The following is an 18,701-nucleotide window of genomic DNA, read 5'->3' on the forward strand; positions in this document are numbered from 1 at the left end:
TGGCCAACCACGGGATCCAAATAACCTCCTCTAACCAAAGCCACGTGAATGCTCACTGCCCAGCCCAGCCCAGCTGCCTGCGCTCCCCACAGCTAACGGCAAGGGACAGGTCCTTGCAGAAGCTAATTTAGCTCATCCTAAACCAAGTGCCAAACCCAGACGGTATGAAATGACAGTCTGGAAGTGCCATTCTCTCTGTAGATCACAAAAAAGAAGGGAAATCCAGACACAAATTTTAGAGCACTCAGGTTAAACGAGATGAGACAAAGTCTTAACCCCCCACCCCCCCCGCCCATGAACAAGGTGCTGCTGGCAGCTGCCGGTCAGGCTGTAGAATGCAGGGAGAACTATGCAGGAGTCAGCAGCTCTCTCCCCCTTGGCTCATCCTTCTTTCTTTTCCCAAACTGAGGCTTTTCCATCTTCCTTTCCAGGTGAGGCCATTACCGCACGTCACACAGGTGTAACAGGGAAGAGCTACCATTAAACTCTGTGCTGTGAGAAACACAAGTGAAAACACATGCCACGTTTCACACACGCAAGCACCACACTTCAAGTATTTACACCCCCCAGATCACAGATAAGGGAGTCGATGGCAGCTACGGCTGCTCCCACACACTGAAAAAGTCGGACTCCTTCTCTAAGGACTCAGAGAGGTACATGTCTGAACCTGGCCACCTTTTTTCAAATTAACTGCCCTCATCTTGCTGTGGTGTTAACTCTGTCAGATGGTTAATAACAAGTGCTGGCATGGAATTAGTGAAAAGGAGGGAAATGCACCCTATCCCTCTTCCTACAGTTGGAACAAACACAAAGGAAAGCATGAAGGCTAGCCCAGCAAACACCCACAGCTGTACACAAGCCCACTGCGAACCGTCCTCCACCTGGTCAAAAATTCTCACAGCAGTTTCACCAAAAACTTATCCCAAGGAACAAGTTTACTCATATAATCCTAAAGTTATTTCCAACCAGCAATACCAATGCCCAAGCTTTAGGTTATGTTTTGAACACAGCTGAACACAGTTCTCCCTGCTGACTTGAGAAACTAGCCCGGTAATTGCCATCCAAATTAGATACCCAAAATGATTGGTATCCCCCTTCAGTTGAACTTTTTGTCCTATTAGACTGAGACTGTGGGGGGACGACAGACAACAGCCAGATGACTTCAGCCAAGCTCTACATAGAAGCATGTCAGATAGCTCTTCTGACTCAAGTGGAGGTATCATTAGGGACATGGTTTAGCGGTGGATTTGGCAGTGCTGGGTTAACAGTTGGACTTGATGATCTTAAAGGTCTTTTCCAACCTAAACAATTCTATGACTCCATGACTCTATGATACGTAGGTAGCGGGTGCAGGTGGGTAATCTGACCATCCTTTAAACATGAGGGGTAGCCAGCACTAGTGCCCTGGAACATGGGGACATGAGGACATGCATGGCCAGCAGGTCAAGGGAGGGGATCCTCCCCATCTACTCTGCCCTAGTGAGGCACATCTGCAGTGCTGTGTCCAAGTCTGGGTCCCCAGTTCAAGAGAGACAGGGAACTACTGGAGAGGGTCCAGCAGAGGCTGTGAAGATGATGAGGGGCTGGAGCATCTCCCTGATGAGGAAAGGCTGAGGGAGCTGGGGCTGTTCAGCCTGGACAGGAGAAGACTGAGAGGGGACCTCACCAATGCCCACAAATATCTCAAGGGTGGGTGCCACGAGGACGGGGCCAGGCTCTTTTCAGCGGTGCCCAGCGACAGGACAAGGGGCAACGGGCACAAAGTGCAAGACGGGAACTTCCATCTGAATGTGAGGAAGAACATTGTTCCCCTGAGGGTGACGGGACACCGGGACAGGCTGCCCAGAGAGGCTGTGGGGTCTCCTGCTCTGGAGACATTCAAACCCGCCTGGACGCGGCTCTGTGCAACCTGCTCTGGGAGAGCTGCTTCAGCAGGGGGGTGGGCTGGGTGGGCTCCAGAGGTGTCTTCCGACCCTGACGATGCTGTGATTCTGTGATTCTGTCTGGATGCTCTGAACTGCTCATCAGGCACTTGGACTGAGATCCAACAGCTAAAAAAATAGAACAGTAACTGGTAGCCTTTATTCATAGCTCCCAACCATGGTTCAGGAGGCCATGACCCCTGTAGATGGTCCACTGCACCAATAGAAGGTTTATGTTCTCTTTACCAGGGTTACAATTAAAAGTTTAATGATGATGAACAATTTGGCAGATAAACAATAGGTCCTTGCTCCAAAAAAGTTTGATACTTGATACTACACAGTAGCAGAAGAACAAATCTTCATGCAGAATCCTTACCAAATCTACGCTACGCTATCATGACCTCTGGCCAGGTTGCAGCTCCTGCATTATGAAATGGTGCTGCACAGTACAGTCTGAGGCACTGCACAGGACCAGCCTTGGCTCCCCCCAGGATATGTCCTTATGCCTTCTCCTTCTTCCAGCACCTAATCACTGAAAGCAAACGATAAGACAGTGCTGCCAGCTCTGTTGCCTGAAGAGCGCTCAGAGAGCAGACTGCTTAAAGCAGAATTTTTTTTGTGCGGCCACAAAGCTTTCCTGTCCCTGTAAGGTAGGACGTGCCTACATACACAGATGATGGCAGCCTGTACTCCAGGCAGATTGCTATCTTTAGAGATCAGCTCCCATTGCAGCTATGCATACGGAGGGTGTTTGCACTCACAACACCAAGATAAGCCAGCCTGACTCAGATCCAGGCTGGATTGCTGCTCTTGCTCGGAGGGATGCTGCCTGCAGGAGAAATCCACACCGTGGCTCCATCTGTGCCGCCATGTGCACCGTGTCTGCAGGGGCACAGAAAGCTACTCCTTTGGATGATAAACCGCTCACTTGCTACCACCGCAGGGCCCAGCCTCAGCCCCAGCTCACCCAGAGGCCACGAGAAGTCGTATCCCCCAGCACCAGAGCGAGCCCAGCCAGAGACGGGGGAAACCTACACCAAGATCTTACTGCCTCTCCTCTGAGCCACCCCGGGTGCTCTCAAAACTCGTTTCACAGCCATCGCAACACCCGGTCACCTTCCGCTCTTCTCTTAGAGCAGCATGGAAGGACGTGTACAAGTTATTTCGGAATTTCATTTTATTTACTTGGCCATTTGAAAGTACTTTGAACACAGTAACTTCCACCTCAGCCCCTTCCTACAGTCAATTTGACAGTCTAATAAGCCACATAAAATCCAGCAAATAAAATAAAGGAAAATATTAGCACTACAGAGAGGAAGCCTGACAGGGGAACCCGGGAGAGACAGGGGGAAGCCAGATGCAAAACCTCCCGAGGTACGACAGCATCAGCTAAGCAGGGATTAAGGCAGCCATGCCCCTTCAGCCTGATGGCTAAAACCTCAGGGCCCAACACCTACCGCTTATTAACAACTTTTACGGGGGTTAGTTAATATAATCCACAAAGTATTCGCCCCACTCACACTTGACCTGTGGTATTGGTATGATTTAACATTAAAGGTGCAAACAGCCACTGGGACACTCTGCTGCAAAAGTTCGGTCTTACTTCTGTATGTCATGAATTTTAACATTTGGTTTCTCGTGAAGGGGAACTGCAGCTGAACACTTCAGCATCTCCTCCTGAGACAGAGGCCAGGACAACAGCCTTCACTTAAAGCACTTTGGAGCCACTAAAAACTACATTTTAACTCACTGGAAGTGAGTTTTTTTCTCTCCAGATGTACTGGAAGGGCATATTGAACAACAAATTATCTTCATTCTTAGATTAAAAAAAAAAAAAAAAAAAGAAATAAGATCCTAGTCCAGCAGTCAAACCTGTTAAAACAGTGCATCCAACAGGAAGGATGCTGGAGCCTCTGCTGTCGGATTTGATTACAGGCTTGGAGCTAAGATATTAGAATTAATCAAGTAGTTTTCCATTCAGGAATCTAGATAAACTTAAGCATCTGGAATGCCACATGACCGAACCCAGTGAGAGAATCAGTAGCATCACATCACCTAGCATAATATGCATTGACATTTCATTTAGGAGCTGCATTTTTTTTTTTTTTTAAATCACTGCAAGATGCTCAGCAACTTAACAGATTTTCTAGACAACTGAACTTTATGTTCAGGGTCTTCAAGCCTATCATTAATTTTTTCCCCGCCTGATTTAACGATATGACAATCGATAAAGCGACGACCACTGCTCAGATCCTAGACAGCCAAATGTATTTACCAGTAGGAGTTGGTTTTTTTTTTAATTAAATAAAATCCTGTGATCAATGTTTAGGATGTTTATCCACATTTTAACCAAATAAGATCCAGGACACTCACTCTTACCTTTTAAGTAGTTTCTCATGCATATATAGCTCTATTAGCACCACTTCCAGTGTTTCTCTAATGACAAACTGCCCCTCAGCTGCCACAGCACCACCAAGACCCAAGCGCTACAAGATCCCTGATAAAGAATCTGTTTGGTGGTGTGTTTGTATTTTAAGGATTTCAGAAAAACCTCTTTTTTGGGGGGAGTGGGGGAGGGCACGGTTAGGGAAGAAAGTTCAGCCACTTCTCCCAAAAGTCGGGGTATTCTGCATGAACAGATCTTCCTGAGAGGTTTCTAATGGTTGAGGAGCTGTTGGTTCCCGTTCCCAGTCTTCAACGGACATCCTCTCTCCCAGCAGAGCCTCAGCTCCGAGGCAGCAGTTAAAGACTTCTCTGGAAAGGAGCAGAGCTCTGGAGGAGCCCGGGGCCCAGCCAGCAGAACATCACCAGCTGCTCTGGAATTTGCCGGAGGAGCTCAGGCAGAGCAGCACCCGCCGCTTTGTGCATACACCCTATTCTACCTCGAGACAGCAACTCCCAAAGCTTCAGCACTTTGATCCACCCAGAAGAGAAAAAGAGCCCAAGTCAGCTGCGACGATGAGCCTTCTCCCCCCGCTGCCCCCGGACAGATGTGCCTCCTATTCACCCCGCTGCCGGGGTTCTGGGTGACTAACTCGGTGACACCGTGCTCACAGCCGAGCCCAGAGGGCATGTTTGAGTTTGTGCTCAGTGCTGGGAGCATGCCCTGCGCTCCCTCCTGACAGGTGGAGGAAGAGGAAGCTGGAAACTTGAACTTTTGCAACAATAGCTTCTGTTTCTCTCGGCCACTTAAACATTTCCCCCAGCCCTTCCCCAATATGTCACTGTTTAACTGCAGGGGTGGGGGACACCCTCAGATGTGCTCACCCTCTCGGGACCTGCCCTCCGCTTTGCAGAAGAGGGAGTGAAGGAAAAACATCCAAACCCGACAATATCTCCAAACATGAAGGCACAATCCCTGTTAGAGGTCAGGGAAAGGATCTGCCTGGTCAGAAGACGACAAGCTGCTGAAAAGCCTTTGATCTTGCTGCTCTCTTCCTTGAGAGCTCACGTCTGCTTCTCAGCTCCTCACGATCATCTCAGGGCTGGTAACAACCACAGTGCTTCGTGAGAACACACAAGGCATTAGGCAGGGTCAGTGCAGAGGGTTCAAGCAAGGCTCAGGAAGGGAAGGGACAAGGAGAAGAGCAAAGTTGTCTCCGCAGCTGCTCCCACGACACAGGAGTCCTGGAGGGGATGGTGCCCCTAACCCAGGTAGCACAAACAGGGCATGTGGAAAGGCAAGTGGTCAAGGAGAAACTCCTGGAAATAAATTTCAAAATCAAAGGGAAGCTCCTATAAATCTGAGTTTCAGAAGGGAAACTGAGCTCCCAGATGCAAGCAGGGTTGTCCAAGGGCACAGCGGGTGGGCGAAAGCAGCACAGGTGAGAACACACGATGGGGAAAAGCCCAAGTGGCACAACATGAACACAAACAGACCGATACAGGCATGGCAAGATGCTGGTCTTTGTCCCTTGCCTACACAGCCTGCAAGATGCTCCAATGCTACAAGTAGGTTTTGTCTTTTAAAATGGGCTGAAAGACGGAGAAAAAGACTGGGATGTATGTGCCCTGCCTCCTGCTGCTGCCCAGGGAACAGCAGGAGTTTAGACACGCTGCTTCGCTACTGGCTAACGTGTGCTATGGTTGGCATCGCCAGGCTTGGGAGGAAGAGAAAACGTCGCCTCACCTGAAGGAACACGGATTCATTGCTGACCTCCCAGGTCGCCTCAGTGCAACAGCTAAGCTGTGCCTTGGAAAAATACTACACCAGGCTGACAGTCTGTCTCTGGCAGTGGCCAGTAGCAGATAGTGGGGGAAAGAACATGAGTAATCACTGTTTGCAGAGGGATTTGGCCATAATACGCTAACTTCTGGCAATTCATGACCCACTGGTTTCTGAGCTGGAGGTGACACGCGGTTACCTGCTAGGCTTACTCCGCACGAACCTGAACTCAAATTTCAGACTCACCAGCACCCACCGAGTTTCACAGTTTATGGGCTGTGTAAGAAAGCACTTTGCATTTATTTTAAACCTGCTGCCTGACATCTCCCTGGGTGCTCCTCAGCTCCTAAGCTGTCAGGGAAGTGGAATAATTGATGCCATTTGTCACCATCACTCATGGCTGGTACAGGACACTTCCATGCCGGCTGACTGCCCTTCCTGGTGCTGGCGCTGCCTCTCCTCTGAACCCAGAGCTGCTGAGCTGGCTCCCTCAGATGGAAGCTATCCTGCACCCAGCCCCACCACTTCCCGAGTGATAAACACCTGCATTAATTGGAATTAACCCTGTGATGGCTACCAGATGGATTCCACACATCCAGAAACTACCACACATCCAGTCACACCAGATGAGTCAGTGTCTGCTTCCAGAGAGGGATTCGGGCACAGTAAAGGGTTTAAAACTGTTTTGGAAAGAAGTGTGAGATCTTCTGTCTCTTGCAGCTAGCCAGCTGGTGGCCAACTGCAGAGAGATTGGTCTTATGACTCAGTGCGCAAACACCGTCAGTCCTGGGAGGACAAAATACAACAAGAAGCACAAAAAAAGGGCACTAGAGAAAGTGTTAAAGCAAAACGCTCCTGTGAAAGCAGTGAGAAACGGAGCAGCGACAGCAGAAGTTACCACTTTATTTCCCACCCTTCCTCCTCAGCCGTTGCCATCCTGTTTGGGAAACCTGCTCTGCAGCCCTGCCTCATAAAGGCTGTCCGCTTCTGGTGTCTCACCTACCCGATACAGGAAAGCACAGTGCATGCAAGTCTCCTCTGATATTTCATAGCCAACATGAAGAAATCTGGGCTGCTGCATCTACTCCAAGCCCCTGAGGCCACATGCCAAATCAAACTCAATAACCAGTCAAAAACTTCCACTGAAACAAAGCACTGTATAATTTGGTCCACACATTAGGAGAAAACATTAAGGAGGACATTTACAGGAAAAACATCTGTTTATCCTAAAAAAACCCAGGTGTCCATTAATTCAGACACAGACTAACAAATACAGGCCCGGTGAGGGTAACCAGACAGCAAAATATAAAGTGTGTAGCAATGGAAATATATGTAATTATAAATAATCTTCCAATCCCGTCTCCAACCCCCCCTCACAGCCACTGCTGAAGACATCTCGCAGTTGTTTAGGACAGAAGATAAGGTACACATCTGGCTGGTGACCAGAGACAGTCACACTTTGGTAGCTGTTGACATGGCTCCTACATTTACCCTACAAAGCATTCAGGCATCCCTCAAGTATAAGCCCCCATGCATGATATTCACAGTACTGCTAATTATTTCGAGGCAGGAAGATGCTCTGACAGGTATGAGATGGGCTATCTCCTCCTGTAAAGGCTCAACCCCTCCACACAGTTCCTTCCCATGGTCCGATGGTTTCCACACTGTGGGCACAACATTCTGCTTGGAGCCCAGGACAGCCAGCTCATGTTCAGCTCAGATTTGAGCTCATTTCAGACAAGGGACTTTCAAAAATCCGTCCCTGGACTGAGGAGGGTGTTGGTCCAAGTTGGTAACCAAAGCGTGATTCACTACAGAGGGATTTTTTGCCCACCCTATCATTTCATGCGAAGTTTCTGAATTCTTTAACAAACTCTTGAGATGGGAAGCAAACAGGAGGTGCTGCTGAACCCCTACGCCAGGCCCTGAGCAGGACAGAACTGGAAAGGGGACAAGTGCAATGTCCAGGAGCACAATGTTTTAGCTACAAACAGGCTCATCTTCATGGATCTACTGTGGTCCTGGCAGCTTCTCTCAGCTCCTCCTAGCTATTTAACCATAAAAAAACAGAAAAGGCATAAAAGACAAGAATGAATGTTTAAAATCTTTGTCTGTGATATGGGCAGTGGGATCGAGTGCACCCTCAGCAAGTGCCAAGAAGGGCTTGGGGGTGCTGGTGGATGAGAGGCTCAGCATGACCCGGCAATGTGCGCTCGCAGCCCAGAAAGCCACCCGTGCCCTGGGCTGCATCCCCAGCAGCGGGGCCAGCAGGGCGAGGGAGGGGGCTCTGCCCCTCTGCTCCCCTCTGCTGAGACCCCCCCACAGCGCTGCGTCCAGCTCGGGGGTGACCAGCATAAGGGGGACACGGACCTGTTGGAGCGGGCCCGTCGGAGGCCACGGAGCTGGTCAGAGGGCTGGAGCCCCTCTGCTGTGGGGACAGGCTGGGAGAGCTGGGGCTGTGCAGCCTGGGGAGGAGAAGGCTGCGGGGAGACCTTAGAGCAGCTCCCAGTGCCTGGAGGGGCCGACAGGAAAGCTGGGGAGGGGCTTTGGGCAAGGGCAGGGAGTGGTGGGACAGGGGGGAATGGCTTGAAGCTGAGAGAGGGGAGATTTAGGTTGGACATGAGGAAGAAACCCTTCCCCGTGAGGGCGGCGAGGCGCTGGCCCAGGCTGCCCAGAGCAGCTGTGGGTGCCCCATCCCTGGCAGGGCTCAAGGCCAGGCTGGACGGGGCTGGGAGCAGCCTGGGCTGGGGGGAGGGGGCCCTGCCCCTGGCGGGGGGTGGGACTGGCTGGTCTTGAAGGTCCCTTCCAGCCCAAACCATTCCATGATTCTGTGATCCTTAATACTGCTCTGGTCTAGCTGGGAGGACATGCCCCATGGCAGCAAGGGCTCACATCCTAGAAGAGCAGCCTTGTTTTCCAGCACATCTCACCACCATGCCAGGTACAGACTAGAAAGCAAATCGCCATCACAACTACACAGTTCAGCAAGTGCAGCAGCTAACACAGGACACGAACCTTCAGCTCAGCCTCTTGCAGCTGACCACAGCCACAGGTTTAATCTTTTCCCACTAGCAGGCCAAAGCAGCACGTGCCCTGGGCCACAGGTCGTTTCACAGTGGGGGAACAAGTCTGACCCTGCCAGCATGCACCCCACACGCTCCAGAGCACATTCCACATCAGCATTTCTGGGACTGAATTAGAACAATGTGGGGGACTGAACACTCCTGGAGCACGATGCTGGCGGACAGCAAACCTCTCTGTGACAGCAAGGGGAGATGCCATGCTCTCAGAGGACTGGAAGCAGGGGACAGCAAGACTGGTTAACGGAGCAGGACCACCCTCCTCCCAGCCAGGCACAGCAGAGTGTTCTTGCTGTTAGGATTGGGACCATTTATCAGGTGTAACCCCGCCATGGCCAGCAGCCCAGGCTGGGCCAAATCCTGTCTTGCTGCAGAAGGGAGCTTTTGGTTGATGAGCTTTGTTGCCTGCAAAGCAAGGGAGAAGAGACAGACGCAGTCTGGGAAGAAGCAGCGCCAGCGATGAGTCAGAGATGACAAGATGAGTGATGCTTGGCTGCTTGACTGAAAGGCAGAGATCACCATTTGAGGCGATCAGGCTTGACTTCCGTGTTTCTGCAACCCCTCCACCTGAAAATCAGCCTGGAGAATGCAGAACCAGTTGCAACAGCTGACACAGAGCTTCCTACCCCACTACCATGTCAGGCTGGATCCCTCTGAGAGCAGGAGAGCACCTGGTCATCTCCAGACCTCATTAACATGCAGATTTGGGTTGCTGCCTGCTGTTACGAATGAGCCTGATAACAGCCAGCTGACATACACGCCACGTTTCCGTGAGTCACAGTCGCACAGTGCTTGTGAGAATACTGTTCCATCATATCTAGCCGGCAAGGAAACTCTGCTGTAAGCCTGCACTTTTGTGGGCGGCTTATTAAGAAACAAAGCTGGAACACAGAGAATCAATATTAATATTGAATATAAACACAAGGGGGATTGAGGCAGTAATTCTTTATGCCTTTGCTTCTTGCTTTCCCTCCACAAGCACAGAACAACTGAGGCTGAGGGTAATTAAACTATGCACATTAACTGGGTGCTATCTTCTGTACTGGCTAAAAGCATGAAGGGCTTGAAAGGAAACAGCTGGTTTGCCACATGCTCCAAAGGGAATGGTCTCTGAACTTAACACGTTCCTTGATCTCGATAAAGAATTCAGTCTGGTTTCTCACATTTAACAAGTGGGTAAAGATGAGAAAACCTGTCTGGGAGCTGAGAGGAGACAGAGGGAAGAGGAGAGCCCTGGGGGCTGGATCCAGCCTTTGGACATGCGATCCTTCCTGCAGCAATACTACTGTGTGTGCGAATGCGAGGCCTGCCTGGGATGTTTGAAGGGCCTGCTCATCCTTAACCAAGGAAAAAGTTGCTGGTTAGAGTAACGCGAAACTGCCCTGAACACCAGCCTCCCATTCATTTCTGATATACCTAACTTTAGTCTTTCCAAGCTTGATTGAGAAATTTCTAGTTACTGGCCAAACTAACACTCTTTACGTCTCAATACTCTCCCTATCTAGCAGTTCCACAGCAAAAGGGGACCCACAGAAAGCCTTTCAGGGTGAGCTGGCCTGTATGCTGTGAGAAGAGCTGGGCTGGCCTGCCTAAGCACCCGAGCTCAAACTTGGGGAGACGCCAGTGCAGCGGCACAGCTGCTAACCAGCCCAAGGCACAGCCAGGCCTTGCCTTCACGTGCTGCCCAAGGATCCCTAATACAAACCCTCCTTTTGGTCACTTCAGCCTGATGGTCACGTGTGCCCATGGTTCTTTGTGCTTCCAGACAGATGATCTGGATGGGCGTAGGACAGCTCAGCTTCCAAGATAAAATGCTTTTAATTTGGTGTAACTGTATCACTTATTTTCCATCTCCACTCACATCCTGATGGCTGGAACAAAGCAGCCTGTTTGCCTGCAGCCCTATGAAACATGAACTCTTTAGTACAGCATCACCAGAGAGGTGTCATCCACTTCCATACATATGTGGAAGTACTTATCATACGGCAGCACCCTGAGATCTGTCTTCTCCGTATGTTCTTTAGGAGTTCTGCAGCTGCCTGACGCTGCGCTCCTCTAACCACTGCCATTACTCCATTTTCTGATCTTCCTACTCCAGTGATATGATTGACTTTAAATGGAGGAATGTAGAGGATGGAGACAGTGGGTTGTTTTGACATTGATAACATGAAGCTGTGGTCTTGCTTTGACGATGTGCAGCTCTGATCCTGCAGCAAAGATGTAAATAACTTTGAGGGAGTATGAGAATAAACCTGGATGAGACAGAAACAAGGGGGAACGTGATCTCACCTCTAGAGGATAAGGGAACAGCGGGAACAGCAGAAAGTTGCCTCCAGTGAACAGCAGAGTTTCACCAATAATAAAGCTTTTAGCAGCGCACATACAGAGTATAAACTTACAAAAGCTGTAACTAACAATAAATGTCTTTGCCTCACAACCCTTGAAAAGTCTGTGCCTTGTACGCCACAGAGGAATGCAACAATGAGATGTAAATACTCAGAAATAGGCTGTGAGAACATCCACACCAGAAGGTTTACACTCAGAAATGGGGAGGCCGAGATCTCCTGGAAGGGTGACCTGTTCTGAAAAGCTAGCCTCCAAAAGGCCAGCATCTTCTCCGGTTGATGATTCTGATGATGCTGCTCCTGCCCCTCCACCTTCCACACCATACACCCTGTCCCCATGTATTTAAGGTGTTATTTCTGAAGTCCCTACATACAACCCCTCCTTACATTTATTCCTACAGGAAAAACTGATCATTCTTCATTGCACCATGTCACCATCGCACTTTTCAGGAACACAACCTCAAAACAGGCTGCAAGTTATGCTGGGGCCTCTACACCTCCTGTTGATGCAATCATTCATTTTAGGAACCCTTGGCATTCAAATACTGGTTACCCTTGGCATTCAAATCCTCTCTGGGGGTTTTCCGCAAGACTGATATGCTTGGCCTCACCATCTTACAGGTAATTGTTAGGGTGGTGGAGTCACTCTCTTCCAAGAGAGAACACAGAACTCTTCTGGGATAAGGGACACAGCTATCCTAAAAGCTCTTCAGCTCTCTGCTTATAGCCCAGACTCTGCTCCAAACTGCCTCAGAGCCTCTCTCTACCCTGTTTTCCCTCTGCAGTTAAGCACAACTATGACTTAACAGTTTCAAAAACCTTCTTCTTGGCACCTCACACCACCCTCTCGATGTTTTCATGCATAAAGGACCATGACAAGCCATTAGCTAAACAAGGCACTTGCAGCAGATGAAGACAGCATGTAGCAAAGAACATGGTCTGGAGAACTGTAAACATCTGGTTGCTTCTTGTAACAGTCTTTGAGCCAAAAGGACGGAGAACTGAACAATGTCAGCAACTGCTCCACAACACAAGCAACAACACGTTTCTGCTCGGCTTTCCTGGCATGGCCTAATGAGACAAGTTGCTGAACAGCAAAGAACATGTGTCTTGAATCACTCCATGAAGCCTGAGCCAGACAGCGTGCAGGAGTTCAGCCCTACCACACCACTGGCTGGCTTTTCACTGCTTTTAAGTTATACCAAGGCATTAGGCTGCAGGAGAGAGTTTAAATGAGTCTAAAGCTATATTAGAAAACTCTATCACACCAGCTTCCCCTCTCCTAATTCACCACCAACGAGCTGTGTGGAGCAGGGGGGAGAGTAGGCAGGGGACAGCGGTGTTGGGGAGGGAGGAGGAGTGACAAACAGGGCGTTATGTGGACAGCGCTGCCCTCTCCCGGGTGCAGCCCATGCTGCTCAGCTGAATGCCACCCTCCTGCCCTGCTAAGACTGAATTTGAGCTTCACCCCTTGCAGGTGGCAAGAGCCCTTAATGCAAACCTGTTCACGCCTTCTCTGTCAGCTCTGCAGAAGCTGCAGAGCTCCTGGACTGCGGCAGCTCGTTTAAAAGCAGAGGCCGAAGCTGCCTGCAGCAGGGAGAGTCAGTAGTTTCCACAGAACCCTGTCCATGCCTGGCAGCCAAGGTATGTGCCAGGCACAGGTAAGCTGGGAGCTCCAAACACGGTGGGTGCTGCGGGGTGGGCAGCTCCCCACAGAGCAGGCTGGAAGAAAGGAGCACAGAAATGAAAGGAGAGGCCATGGAAGCACAGCAGAGCCGTACTGCCTACAGCCGCCAGCCCTTCCTTCATCAGGGGGAGCACAGAGCATCCCTATTGCTGCTGTGGCTGACCAGGCTCACAAATCACCCAGACATCCCTAAGCAGCAGCTTCCTGCAATTACAAGCAGCAGAACACATGTGCCAATTAGCTGCACACCAATATCCTCTTCGACCCTTGATCTAGGCCAGATCTCAGCCCCGGGGTACAGCAGAGCCAGGCTGCTTCCTCTGAGATGCTGGAGACTGGAAGGTGCATCCCCTGGCTGCAGGCCAGCGGGACTCGCCTCCCCAGCTGCAGGGACAGCAGCTCGCAGTGCTGAGCTCCCTGGATGCCTGTGCTGGGTGGGAGATCTCAGCCAGAGAAATGCCAGGTGTGGTGAACACACGACAGCAGCAATGTCTCTCCTGTCCTGTACAGGCTGCCAGGCTACTAAAAAAAAAAATAATCTTAACTCTGTACTGGTTGAGGGCAGCACTTGGCAAGGGAGACCTCATCACCACTGGGCTACTGGAAGAGAGCAGGCTTGTCTCTGCCAGACAAGTAGCTCTGCCTGGTTCTCACCCTTCTCTTCACCTTGTGTTGGCAGGAGGCTTGTTTCCCCTACACAGCTCCAGACGAAGTCCCTGGGACTCACTGCAGATGAGGTCAGTGCTAGTTTGCCAGCAGACATATTTCATCAATGCAGCACTGCTGCTTGCAAACTGTCCTGGGAATTGCTTGAGGCAATCCAAGTCCCTCCCTAGAGACAGAGCTGCGGGAGGACTGGGTGGGCAGAGAGCAAATGTGCCTCTTGGGGACTGGTCACACGCTGGGCCTGAGAAAGGTGCTCATTTGTTAACACCCTGGAGAATTCAAGGCTGCTAGAGAGCTCCTGAACTATGCCACAGCACAACCCCAACAGAAGCAGGCACAGCCAACAGCAAGAGCCTTGGAGGGCAGTTGCCCGTGGGACAGGAGCACAGGGACAGCTCTGGAGATGCTCCGCTCCCTAACAGGCACAGGCTTGGTCACCCAACCAGCCACTTCCCTGACAGGTCAGCTGGGTGGCACAGGCAGAGCTGAGCTCTTTCCAGTGCTCCTTGTGGGACACAAACCTCTGCCCGGGCTGGAGAGCTGCTGGCTCAGGCTGAGGAGAGCACCAAGGATTGTTCCTTCAGAGACAGACCCCTACAAACAAGGCTCTGCGTCTTCAGGCCCAGAGGGGTACATCCACACCATGCTGCGTTGCACGGCCTCACGCTTTGTCCTCTCCCAGCGCGGGGACCTGTGATTCACCTTCCACCTCACAGGTAACTGCGCTCACCAACCCTTCTGACCCGCTCTGGATCTGAGACAGCAAGGCGAGCACCCCAAGGTCTGTGGGAGCAGCCAGCCCCCGCTGCTCTATCCTGTCCCAGGAGCTGTGCCTGGGGATGCCTGCCCAAGCACAAAAAAGTGCCGAGTCACAGCAGGTAATGAGGATGAGCCCACCCTTCCCAAGTGCTGACAGAGCTTTCCTGCCTTCCCACCCTCAGCAGCACTGTTCTCTCACACCTCTCTAAAGCCTGCTCACCTGTTGACTTCTGAAACATTGTTGATCCTCGCAGCTTCCAGCAGAGCATCTTCTGAAAACACAGAAAGAAGGGAAAGCAAGTTAGCAGCCAGACACACATGCACATAATAACCCAGAGGTGGCACAAGCCACTGCAGCAGAGAAGGTAGGGCCTGTGCTTACAGCTCTGATCAAACACCACAGGCTAGGAAAAATCTATTTTTGTGAGCAGGTTACTCCAAAATCCCTTGCTTGCTTGGTGACTTACCACAGCCTCCCTAAGCCCTGGTGCTAGGCTCTGGGGAAGGCAGGACCAAACAGCAATTTTTCAAAACGCAGTCACAGGCAGACACATGGGAACCTGTGTGCCAGCTGAACCCCCAGCCTGGCTGCATCCCTTCCTCGCCTCTCCTAGCCCAAACACAGATGTTCAGCCAGCTGAAACAGCAACTCCTTGCGTGCTGCATCATAACACGAGAGAACCCCCGAGCAGCACTTCAAGCAGACACAGCCAGGGATGCAAATTGCTCCTCCCTGGGAGACCAGTCTCTCCCAGTCTGGCAGAGATCTCCCACATCTGTAGGAAGCTACCTCTGCAGCCTGTCTCTGGCTCAGAAGGTGCCATGGGATGGGCCTGGCAAAAAGCTGGAAAGGAGCAGAAAGGTCCTGCTGAGGCACCCAGGGCTGGGCACGAGCCAGCAGCAGCTTCAGCAAGGAACCAACTGTGTCAACAACCAGAGAACCATGGTATCTGCAAAGCAAACCCTGCAGACAGCAGGCTCCAGGGTGCAGCAGGCACTACAGGGTAGCTGGCACTGTCACCCCAGGCAGTCACAGCCTCAGCCACAGGTTTCGACATCACAAGAAGGCCAGAGTTCCCAATGCAGGCTCAGAATGACACCTCCTGGCTGGAGAGGGTAAGGACAGCACCCGAGCTCTGACGGAGATGCACCCAGCTGCTGTAGCAGGAACTGGTCAAACCCAATGCAGCCAGCAGAGCTGTACCTGGGCATTTGGGAAGCTGGGACAATTCTCCCCAGTTCTTACCAGCCTTCAAGTGCTTCCTGCTCTCTCCCCAACATTTTCTACCCGCTTTCTCTTCTCCAAGTTATTTGTGCCTGTGGCTTGGCCTTCTGCCTTGCATAGAATCACAGCATGGTTTGGGCTGGAAGGGACCTTCAAGACCAGCCAGTCCCACCCCCTGCCAGGGGCAGGGCCCCCTCCCCCCAGCCCAGGCTGCTCCCAGCCCCGTCCAGCCTGGCCTTGAGCCCTGCCAGGGATGGGGCACCCACAGCTGCTCTGGGCAGCCTGGGCCAGCGCCTCGCCGCCCTCACGGGGAAGGGTTTCTTCCTCATGTCCAACCTAAATCTCCCCTCTCTCAGCTTCAAGCCATTCCCCCCTGTCCCACCACTCCCTGCCCTTGCCCAAAGCCCCTCCCCAGCTTTCCTGTCGGCCCCTCCAGGCACTGGGAGCTGCTCTAAGGTCTCCTCGGAGCCTTCTCCTCCCCAGGCTGCACAGCCCCAGCTCTCCCAGCCTGTCTCCACAGCAGAGGGGCTCCAGCCCTCTGACAATCTCTGTGGCCTCCTCTGGACTTGCTCCAACAAGTTCATGTCTTTCCTGCTCTGACGATCCTAGAGCTGGATGCAGTACTTGGTAAAGAACAAAGTGGGGCTTCTCCAAAGACACCTGCAAAGTGAGAGTGAGGAGAAGGCTCTCTGTTGCACAGCCTGGCTCAGCAAGCTCTGCAGAGACCCCTGAGCACTCCAGGTCTAACCTTCTGCAGCCACATTCCCGCATCCCTGCTCTCTCCAGGAAAACGTCCTGCCTGCTTCCTGCACTCTCCCTGCCTGCAGGGTTGGGGCACTCATGGCTCTGTCCCCTCCACCGGCAGCCACAGCCACGTGGCTGCCTGGCTCTAAGTGCTAACCAGTCCACAAACCAGCTCCTGCAACAAAACCAGGCCTCAGTCTCTTAGACCTTTCCTAAGCGCTAATTACACAAGACTCCCTATAATGATGGTGAAACCTCCTGGGTGACAAACCCAGCAGCCCAGTGCAGCAGCTGGCGTGTTACTCACAGAGACACAAACCTCTGACATGCTTGAAACCACCAAGTGTCCTGCTGTGAAGTCACAGCCCCTCCTGACCTAGGCCTGTGTCACACCAGCAGATGAGCTCGCTGCCAACAAGCCCAAACCTGTGAGCAGCAAGTGCTGGCTCATGACAAAAGGCACCACAGCAAGCAGGGAAGGCCCTCCTTGTGCACGCACCATCTCCTCTTCTGTAGCTTGTACCAATCCTGGTACAGCTGAAGGTCTGATGATTGATGCCCTGTGTGCCCGGTACACAGCCGAGCAGCAAACACATCTCTGCTTCAACACCACCTTGTCCAGTAACACCAATGAGGCCATTCCATCTCCTGTCCTGCAGCAGGAAAGTACGGTGACAACAACCTGGGGCAGAGAGGCTGCACCTCAAATACTCCCAAATACAAAACACTGCATGAGTGCCAAGAATGGGCTTGCTGTGGCACAAACCTATAGTTCCACAACAGCCTAAGGGCCTGCCACTTGCCCCAACAGTCACTGAGGCTATCCTGTGTGCTTCAGCTCAGATACACACGCCTGCCTTTGCAGACCGAAACCTAATGCGGCACTGGCGGCCACCTGCAACTGCTTACTTCCCACAGCAGGGTGGGCATAAACCGCGCCGTGAGAAACCCTGGCCTTATCAGGTAGTAAGTCAATCCCTTCCCAGCTCCAGAACCTTTGAAGCTGCCCCAAAGCATCCTACATTCAAAGCAGAAGCCTGGGCCAAGTGCACGCTGCCAGCTCAGACCCTTCCCTGCAAGCCTCCCTCACCCACAGGGGCTGGGAGCCAGGTCCTCTCCCAGCACCCATCAGGAAAGAGTCCACAGCGAGGGGCCGGAGTGCAGCTGACAAGAGCGTTGGCCGTTTTATCTTGGTGGCAAATGTGAGGATTGTTACCTTCACACTACAGAAGAGTTTGGGCATCCATCATAGACCAGCACACCCCTGGGCTAGGGAGCAAGGATAACATTTGCCCAGAAGGGTTTCCCAGGCCAGCACTAGCAGGCAGGCCTCATCCCCAAGGAGGGACCCCCATGCTCCCCTCCCTGTGGGGCACAAGTTCCTCTGCTTCGCATCCAGCCCCCTCCCACCACCGCGGGGCTGGCCAGGCAGCGAGCAGCAATAGTCACCCTTGGACAGGTGGTCCCTGAGGTAGCAGTAGGCCAGCACAGCAACGAGGGCAGGTAGCGCAGCTCCCGGGGGGCAGCTCCTGTCTCCGCTCCGACGCCCGCCGGGGTCTCCTCCGCGACGACAGCGGTGCTCAGCGCCCCAGGGCCACGCTGCGGGCCCTCCAAGGGGCACTGCCAGGCCCGAGGGCCCAGGCCCGGGGCAGCCCTGGCCAGCCAGCCCGGCGGTCCGCAGCAGGGCCGCACCTGGGACCCGCAGCCCCGGACCCGCTGCCACGGGGGTCCCCTTCGGGCCCGGCCCCACGGCTACGGGGGTGACCCCGGGGCCCGGGCCCGTTACCGGGGGGGTCCCCCCCGGGCCCCGCTGCCGCCCCCCGCAGGCCCCGCCCCGCCATGGCAGCCCCGCGCTCGGCTGCGGCGCGTGCTGGCGGCGCCCCCTGGCGAGCGAAGGTGGGAGCAGCCGCGGCCCACCGCTCCCGGCCCCCTCAGCCGCCGCCGCCGCTCCCCCGTAGACCAGCCGTGACGGCGATAGCCACAGCCGCGCCCGGAGGAGTCGCGCCAGCCCCGGTGGCGGCGGGCGGACCGCCAGGGAGGCCAACATCGTCCTCTCGCTCCCTGCGCTACACCTCCCGCGGCTTCACCCCTCCCCCCCCGGCGCCGCT

General features: G+C 52.9%; 1 protein-coding gene across 2 annotated transcripts in view; it reads right to left on the reverse strand.

Annotated features, from left to right (window-relative positions):
- Window positions 1-18,699, reverse strand: part of CLPB (ClpB family mitochondrial disaggregase) — a 92,390-nt gene extending 73,691 nt beyond the window's left edge. Inside the window, exons 1-2 of one of the 2 annotated variants that reach the window (XM_055703133.1) lie at window positions 18,043-18,699; window positions 14,845-14,896 (exon numbers count right to left, since the gene is read on the reverse strand). In XM_055703133.1, the coding sequence (XP_055559108.1) occupies window positions 14,845-14,896; window positions 18,043-18,640 (650 nt within the window). In that variant the 5' untranslated portion in view covers window positions 18,641-18,699. The remainder of the gene's footprint in view (window positions 1-14,844; window positions 14,897-18,042) is intronic. The other variant, XM_014285572.3, reaches the window with a different exon arrangement.
- Between the last annotated feature and the right edge of the window lie 2 nt (window positions 18,700-18,701).

Source organism: Falco cherrug, chromosome 2 (genome assembly GCF_023634085.1).
Source record: "Falco cherrug isolate bFalChe1 chromosome 2, bFalChe1.pri, whole genome shotgun sequence".
In the NCBI taxonomy this organism is placed as follows: Eukaryota; Metazoa; Chordata; class Aves; order Falconiformes; family Falconidae; genus Falco; species Falco cherrug.